The following is a 9,408-nucleotide window of genomic DNA, read 5'->3' as shown; positions in this document are numbered from 1 at the left end:
TGTGTGTGTGTGTAACCAGTATAACGTGTACAGTTTTCACAAACCGCCACAATGGTTCTGCACCTGACACACTTGTACCAACAAAGCACTGCCTACCAGGTCAGTGTCATTGGTGTATTGAAAATGGTCCAGCACCCAAATAATATCAGCTGTTGTCTTTTACAGTGATGGATTGGGTAAAGACACATGCACATAGCAACGAGTCGGCACTGTGAGTAATTGTATACTCTTGAGTTTCCCCTCAACCTCGAGCCCTGGTTAGCCCGTTCCACTATAGCCTACCCTGCAGTGACCTCCCTGCTTACAGATCTAACCTTGATGAGAGGAGACATCTGATTTTTTTTCCTTTCTCAGAGCAAATATAAGGCTTGCCTTACGAGAAATGGGTGCCTCCTCATTGTGACACCTCTCTCTCTCTCTCTCTCTCTCTCTCTCTCTCTCTCTCTCTCTCTCTCTCACACACACACACACACACACACACACACACACACACACACACACACTTTGTCTTACTAACCTTGTGAGGACCTCCCAATGACATAATTATTAAAATTATTTAAAAATGTTCATGGTTTACAAAAAGTTGTTTGTTTTTTTAAAAATGTCCACACAAGGTGAAAACTGTCAAATATTTCTATCCTAATGAGGACATTCCTCGGCAACATTTACATAAGATAATAAGACAAAGTGTTTGTATGTGGGACCCAGTTTTTTGTAGGGACAGTGTGAGTGACCTTGTGAGGACATTTGGGGGGAAACTGCTCTTCTTTTTTTTTTTTTTACACACAAACTAATAAACGATATCTTAAAAAAATAAAAAATAAATAAGGTGTGTGTGTGTGTGTGTGTGTAGTTGGAGATCTGGGGGTCGTCACACAAAGCAGTATTCCTAGTGGGGACCTGCTAAATGTCCCCACGAGATCAGAACTGTCAAATATACCAAGATAATAAACCATGCCCACATATACACGCACACGCGCGCGCGTGCGCGCACACACACACACACACGCACGCACGCACGCACACGCTCGGTGTGTCTGATCACTCTCAGCGCGCGCCACTCACTCTTTACCGCGCGCAGGAGAAAGAGCTCGAGCGCAGCTGCCTGCTGCTGCTTCTTCATTGCCGCCCGCTCGCATTTACTATCCGGAAAAGTAGCTTAGAGAGAAGAATACCACTGAGAGTCCCTCATGCTTATCCGGGGAGACTTCCAATGCACTCCTGAATACCCAGGACATATACAGAAAAAAACATTTCCCCCTCTCTGTCGGATATGAATTGTTTTGTGTTCTCTCTCTCCTCAGCTCTGCGTGATATGTGCTTCACGTGTTCGCGCGCCACAGTGAGGTAGTTCAGTCCAATCAGCTCGTAATGCACATTTAACCCGGTGTGTGTGTGTGTGTGTGTATGTGTGTGTGTATGTGTGTGTATGTGTGTGTAGTCTGCATGCCAGGGCTCTGGATGTGTATGTGAACTGGTCTGGGTGGATATGTATTCTCTCAGTTCATTTTCCAAGTGGAGTGTTTGGATTGTGCATCATCCCGCGATGCTCCTCGTGCCTCTCCTCTGGTTGGCGTCGCAGGCTCGCGCTGCTCCATCCCTCACAACCGAACAGATGGATATGGGGGTGGTAAGAGCTTTTATTTATTTATTTATTTATTTATTTTTAATTGACTAATTGGTTTCTCAAGCAGGCTGCAGAGAGAGAAAGACGGCTTGTGGAAAAACCTGTTGGAAAGGTTGCCAGATTATGCTTTTTTTTTGATCCCTCTCCACACATTGGATTTAAATTGTGCTGAACAAGTGGGTTGTTTTTGATTGCGACAAACAAAAAACTGATTTTATGTATATATATATATGTGTCGAAGTTGTACTTTGTGACTGGTTTATAGTCAAATTAAGCCAATCTGGCAACCCGCTTTTCCCTTAAACGGCTCAGTGTCTAATTCAATAATTTATTCTGTTCCACTAATTTCTTGTGAATCCCCAAAGACCAGGCTAGTTTGCAAACACAGCCACATTCACCTACCTTCCAAAATGCATGTTCACTGGACATTATTTATTATTAATTTTTTATTTTTACATTTCATAGCTTACTATATGAGCTCAAATATTGTATATTAAAGCCTGTAATACCTTGCCACAAAGGTTGTTTCTGTTCTGCTGCTTTAGACAACACTCAGTTCACAAATCGGATCACAGCAATTTTCTTTCTATTTATCTGAGCACATGCAACTTTCATGTATCTCCGGGCATAAGTCTTGCATGATATATCGTGTGTAATCGATCACAGTTAGACTTTACAATACCAATATCACTATATTACTTTGTGCTTTGCAAGATTCCGACCAAGATTTATTTTATTTTTTTCATGGAATCACCAAGGCTGTCAATGGGGTTTAATATCTCACCAAGCTCAATTTGGTGTTTTCCATGTGTAAACTCTCCACAGGTCTCAATACAAACTCAATTCCTACATCTTGGGATTTTCAGAGCAAGATAGGGGGAAAAAAAGCTTGACTAAGTGTCTGATTACAACTTTCAGCCAGGTAGAAAAAAAGGCAATTGTATGAAAATCCCAGAGATGGAAGAAAAAAAAAATAACTTAAGCATTTGTAAAGCACTAAATCTAATTTAAACCATTTTTTTTTCTTGCATTTAAATGCTTGATACATAACGTAGTCCAGCTGTTTAATTTAGTCTCTCGGCAAACACAGAGAAACTGCTTCCTTAATTAGTTTAGTTCATTGTTTAGAAAGACTCCACATCACATGATCTCCAGTGCAGTAAGCATTATTCATTTTATATCAAAGCAGGAAAATCTTTTCAATTCATGCCTTAATAGACCATGTTCGAGTTTTTAATATATGCGTAACGTTATCTTTTTCGTCTAAAGCGCATTTCCATTTGTAAGTTGCTCAAAGTGTGTATTCAGCAAGATACGGTCGTTCTCTCTTCATATCATCAAGACTCAATTAAATATGAAATCTTAGATGATTTAGTTTACTTGTACGATCTGCAAGGATAAAGTAGGCTGCTGTAAATGATTGATTGGGGGCCATGGTACCTATATCTATAGGACAGTGTAGAACACCTGGACTAATGAGCGCCACCACAAATAGTCTGACCTCTTTAGAGCCCTAAGGTACTTTTAGAAGAGTACAACTTTGGATTTGTGGCTGCAATGCAGCAATTGTGATTCTAACCACAGACTCTACCAGTTTTCATCGTCTCAGTTACTACTCTCTCTCTCAAAGATCACACTCTTCTCACTCTGCACCCACAGGATCAGCTTGCTTTCCTGAGGAGTCCTTGAGGCAGCAGGACTTTTGACACTTTGATTAAGGCCATTAAGGGGATTTGGCATGGTGGCACCTGGTGCTTGGCAGGGATCATAAGGGCAAGAAGCTATTAATTGAGGGACAGATGGTGTTGTATCTGTGGTCCACATTGATTGGTGTTAAATAGGGGGAATGGGAGCACATGGTGCACTGATTGGGCTTTTGAAGATGATCACCTGGTCGCAGGTGGGTAGGATAAGCAGTGAATAATGGAACCAGATGATCTCCATCTTGTGGGTTTTTCAAAAGCAAGCAGGACAAATAGGTGCTTTGTGTTTCTTCATAGAACTTATTTTCTACCAATTCAGTTCAACTGTATGATCAAATTTGAGGAAAAAAACCACGTGTTATCTTTACGGTGTGCAGCAGCATCATGTTCACCATGTAAGAAGTACTAGGGTTTACATTGTTCTAATATCCGTTCGACTGTTTGAACCAGTTTATACTAGCTGTTATTAAATTACTGACGAAAGGGCAGATTTAGTTTTGTCAACAACCGGCCAGATGGAAAATCCACACTGTAATGATTTTCGTTTTAAACCTGTTGCTTACAAAAACATGACATTTTAAGAGCATAAGCAATGCACTCACCTCACAGTGGTTTTGAGCTTCTTTAACTATCTGTGTGGAGTTTTCGCACGTCCTCCTTGTGTTCACGTGGGTTTCCTCCAGGTGCTCTCTCTGGTTGCCTCCCTCCTACCTCCCAAAAACATGTCAATACTTTAAATTACGCCTAGGTGTGAATGCACGGGTTTGTGAATGATGTCCTGTGATGGACTGGGGTCTCATCCAGGGTGTACCTCACACCCAGTCTTCCTGGGGTAGTCTCTGGATCCACTGCGCCAATGAAAGGATAAAACACATACTAAGATACTATATTCCTTTGTAAAGTCAAAACCGCATCAAACCTACACCCGCCAACCTACATTTGGGTCTGGAGCCATGGCTGATAAAAAAAAAAAAGAAGTCAGTTTTTTAGTGCCATGGATACATGTGCTGATGACTGACATGACACAGCTCTTGCATTGATCAAAGGGCACAAGCCAGTCATTCCACAGAACATGCAGAGATAATAATTGATGACTAAAATGGGTGGATTAAATCCGTAGCCCGGGTGCCTGGAACAAGCAGATTTCATTTCCATGCTGTTTACTTATTTATATAAGTAAGGAGGATGCTGGAGTTTGGGAAGCCATTGTACATTTATTATACTCCTGCAATCTAGGTAATATTTTGACCATTGCAATGTGCTTCGTGGTTTAAATGTAGTCAAACGTTTCCCGTTGGACAACAGAATTTTAATTAAAATTTGATGGCAGCGTGCTCCATAATTAATAGAACAGGTCAGTCGAAATTGTCGCGACAAGACCAAAAAGTCACCGAAAGTAAGTATCAGCTGAATAATGCATCACATTATGAACAATTGCACAGTCTCCATGATCTTTTGGACTATCGGCGTGAAATAATGATCCCATGCGTCTTGTGACACTTTGCGAATCAAGCTTTACTGTAATTTCTTTAATAAGAGCACCATCTGGTCTCATCAGCAGCAGGGTAGTGCAGAGCAAACCTTATCCTCTCAAAGAGGTTGTAGCATTTCACACTCTATCTGCCAGATACACACACTACACACATATTGCAGCATATTAGCCTACTGGTCTATTGTCATCTTCGTGCCAGAGGCTCAAACATGTCTGTGTTTTTTTGTTTTTTTTTTGATGTCCGACTCTCAGATCCTGTTCATGCGAATGCTTTTCACTTGCCTTTCACAGGCTTTCACTTCTAATTACTCTGAGCGGTTGTAGAACGAGGAAAGGGAGCGATGATTGATGGCTAACAGGAAGTGGGTAAGACTTAGCGTTAGTGCTGAGGAAAGTAATCAAAGAGAAAGGAAAAGAGGACGAATGGAAGGTGGGAAGAACGCAGAAGAGAGGCAAAAGGGGCTATGCCATTTCAACAAGTAACAAACATGAAATCAATAAGCCTTCTTTTCAGCCCAGGATAGACTTGTCTGTTCGGGATAATGCACCAGAGAGATACACCCCATCAGAGCTGGTCAAAAGAAGAGGGTTTTTTGTCCTATTAGGTGTATCAAAAGAAGTATGACCTCACTTCTGGATCGCCAACAAAAGGAAAAACGATATAACGACATGGCTTGATGGGGTTCATAATTCTCGTTTTCTTCTTCCTCTGGGTGAATTGCAAACATCGAAGCTTGTCCTACTTTGTCTTTGGAGTCACTGGTTCTGGATTTCTGTGACCTCTTGCGCACAGGCAAACATCTTGGGTGTTCAGATCGAGGTCGAGTACATTATTTCAGGAACAATCTCTGCAGGGACGTGGCCGTACGGTAGAGCGGGAGAGAATAATTTACACAGATTTAGAGAGATGTGCAGTAAACAGAACAGAGCAGAACCACAACTCCTGGAGGATGGAGAGAAGGTGGGTAATGAGCACATCATTCTACCTACTTCCCACGCTTTTCTAACCCTTATGGAGCAGAAGTAGGCCTGATTCATGATGCTGTGTGTGGCAGGATAGCACAATGCTGTGAGATGGATACAAACTTTTCATAGTGTTACAAAAAGGCTATTTCAGAGTCACGGTATGTGGAACCTGAGCATGAGCATCAACAGGTTCCACTAATAGGATGCTGTCTCACCTATTAGACACGGCTAAGAATGGCAACCTCTGAATCAGAGTCAAATTGATAGTTTGGGTTTATTTTCTGGTCGGTCTGATACGGTTTCACACTGCATAGATGTACACAAAGCAAACAGACGAGAAACGGAAACTTATTTGTGGAAGTCTTTCATTCATTGGCCACAAATGCCGCAAAATGTGCATATATATTGTCGTTTATCTTCAGTAACTGCTTTATCTTGGTCAGGATCGCGGTGGATCCAGAACCGATCCCACACCCTGAATGGGATGCCAATCCATTGGATAGATCCTTGCATTCAAGAAATGATGCAAGTCGTCTTGAAGCCTGTTGCCAGTCACACCTCAGATGTTTTGCATAACATGGCAACAGAACTCGTAGAGATAACGCTCGGTTGCTAAGACCGGGCTGGTCAAATCAGTAGCCCAGGTTCTCAGGATAAGCATATTTACAGTTCAGTTTAGTTTTTTTTTATTTGTAGCCACTATGGATCTAGTGTCTATCCCTAGAAACCTCGGCACGAGGTGGTATGGATGGGATTCCTGTCCGTAGAAGAATAGAATATGCATAGAAATCACTACATTACATTTACGGCATTTGGCAGACGACAAAATCCAGAGCGACTTACATTTATCTCATTTATACAACTGAGCAATTGAGGGTTAAGGGCCCAAAAGTGGTAGCTTGGCAGTGCTAGAACTCCTGACCTTCTGATGAGTAACCCAGAGCTTTTATCCACTGAGCCACCGCTGCCCACATCAATGAGCATTGGCTCCAGTGCTAAGTAATAAATAATAAGTATTTTTATTTACTGTCCCCAGCATTTCATATTTCTTTGTGTATTTCAGCCAAAATATCTACAATATATGGTACTTCTATTACATTCCACCTCTGGCTCTTTTTGCATCATATATATTTCACTCAAAAATGCTGCTCACCATCCTTCATACATAGCACGTTCAGTTTGTTTAATACGTTCGGCATGAATCTAGTTTAGGTTTTGCTAGAGAGTCTGGTACCATGTGTCACTAAATGCACCCAAGAACCGGCAACTTTAACAAGAAGAGACTATTAATAAGTTAAATATAGGAACGGAAGAAATGGCAGAGCATCAGATAACTTCCAGCAGTAATGGATCAATATGTGTGGCCTAAGGAAAGCATAACATCTTTCCCATACTGAAGCTGGACGCAATGTGTCTGGTTCAGACTCAGCCGCTTGAGGAAGGTTCAAACCAAAGCTTTTCCACTTTCCATTTGCCGTAGAAAAACCCCAGATCTGGTCCGTGTGCAACCCTGCCTTGTCTCAGCCCTTCATCTTCCTTCAGTTTGAGATCCAAGGCACCATGCCACTCCTGTCCAAACATCCATACAGAGCTTGTAATTACTGTGGTTTTGGGGTTGGGCTGGATTGTAGCTCAAAATAACCCATGAGGCAGCCATAAAATGGCAAGAAGTAAACCCAAAGAAGCGACAACGCTCTGCTTTCAAATTGCTTGCAGAATTGTTTGAGCAGTTGCAGAAATGTTCCGAGGAGATAGCGTGTCTCTCGATAACTGCCGTTCTTGTTTTAAATGCCTGGTCTCAGGCCAAATGATTCTTAAAAAGGCACCATATTGCGTTTCGCAACCGCCGCCGTACACGCTGAAGCACTGACTGCTCCTGAAGTTTAGCCTCTCATTTGCATTTGTCAGTTCCTAACAAGATGACAGAGACAAAAGAAAACGCTTAGCCTGCAAGCAAGTTGTGCCAAGGAATCCATTCTGGCTCTTAATGTGTACCAAAGAATTAACTTCCAGCCGTTTGCATAATGCTAAATTGCTGTGGCTGTTTCTCTCTGTGGTCGCGCTGACAGTGGGAGAGCAATAGATTGAGCCAAGGCTATGTTCTTAAGCGTGATTATAAGCTTCAATCATTCAGTCATGGCATTAGCTTTGATTAAAAGTGCATGGATGCACACCAACTATATTGAAATGAACCAGCATAATGGGGAAATCTGTTCTTAGGATTAATTTAACTTCTCACAGGCATAGGGTCATTTCAAAGTCATGCTAGATTCCATGTAATACAAAACAATTCACTGGTCTTTGTTTTTGTTTTTTTCCTTCAGATATTGTAATTGTAATTACATTGGTAATAGGAACATGTATCAGACGTTTGGTAAAGTCACCTTGTACAGTGTGAAAGGTTTTTTTGTTGTTGTTTTTTAAGTTGTTTGTTTGTTTGTTTTTTAATGAGAGACTGTTTCCTTTCTGTCTTTTATTTATTTATTTTTGTTGTTTTAAAGGCAATTATCTTCTACTGTGCCCTTGATTAGCATGACACGCCTATCAGCTCTTGGTTCAAATAGATCCAATAAAAAGCGTTTATCTGGGGGAAGTCACCTTGACACGCAGTCGTTCAGAGGATGAATTCTTACATGTTGTCCTTTTCATCTACAACCTCGCCGGCAATGTTTCACATTCAGTGTAACACTTCACAACAAGCAGCCTTACAGGCGCAGTATAAATATTATAGGGTTCTAGCGATACAGTTCCCGGAAGGGAGGGAGGGTGTATCATTGGAAACGCTCAGTCGGTAGTTAGAGTGGTGCCAGTTTTAAGCATGACCTTGTGATAAGAGCGAAGGAAACTTGTTCACTTTAGCGATAGAGATGTTATGTTCACAGCTTAGCAAAAAAAAGATGATCCTCTCACCTCTTATCTACATTTCATGTTTGGCACCATGCTCTCAGTGATGGCAGGTTGTGATATTAGATGGAAGGGTTGAAATGGAATATCTTGGAAAGACTCGACAATGATAGTATTTGGGTCGAGCAGTGCATTATATCATGCGGCCTCATCGATGGCATAATAAGAACGACGTGAGCAAACTATTACACGCTCCTGCATTTTGATTGATCATTTTTTATGTAATGCTCTACTCGGTTCACACAACGTTGTAACCAATTCCTCCGTTTAAAAAAAAACAACAAAAAAAAAGATCGCTATATTTACGGTTCTGTCGTCTTTTTGACAGCGTGTGCTTAGTTTTTCTACTTTGGCGTGAAGTAAATAATCCACTTTGTTCACGTTCATTATACCTGCGATTGTATTTCACATGCGTCTTGTCAGTGACGGCTGATGACACGTTATATAGGTGTTCGTGATGCTGGATGAAAAACATCAGCCAAAATGGAGAACAGATGTTACGCCGCGGCTGCGGTTCTCGGCATACAGTGCCGCCCACAAACATGGCGGACGAGGACTACACTCCCCAGCCATGCCCGCTCGAGTCCGCCGGAGTATTGAGTACGAACACCTGTGCCGCACCAAAGGTTATAAAAGGCCTCATTAACTTCAGCGTCTCGCGAAGTAAACGCTCAGCAGCCTCGTCTCTGTCGTATACCAAGCCGTATATCTAACCT

At 41.8% G+C, this 9,408-nt stretch overlaps 1 protein-coding gene across 1 annotated transcript in view; it reads left to right on the top strand.

Moving 5' to 3' along the window:
• The first annotated feature begins 1,017 nt into the window (after positions 1-1,017).
• The window catches only part of mmp17a (matrix metallopeptidase 17a), a 76,898-nt gene continuing 68,507 nt past the window's right edge, over positions 1,018-9,408 (top strand). Inside the window, exons 1-2 of the mRNA XM_017491883.3 lie at positions 1,018-1,347; positions 1,504-1,630. Coding sequence (XP_017347372.1) covers positions 1,274-1,347; positions 1,504-1,630 — 201 coding nt within the window. The 5' untranslated portion in view covers positions 1,018-1,273. The remainder of the gene's footprint in view (positions 1,348-1,503; positions 1,631-9,408) is intronic.

This window comes from Ictalurus punctatus, chromosome 18 (assembly GCF_001660625.3).
Source record: "Ictalurus punctatus breed USDA103 chromosome 18, Coco_2.0, whole genome shotgun sequence".
Lineage (NCBI taxonomy): Eukaryota > Metazoa > Chordata > Actinopteri > Siluriformes > Ictaluridae > Ictalurus > Ictalurus punctatus.
Note: the sequence above shows the minus strand (reverse complement) of the source record. Positions and strands in the feature narration are given on the sequence as shown.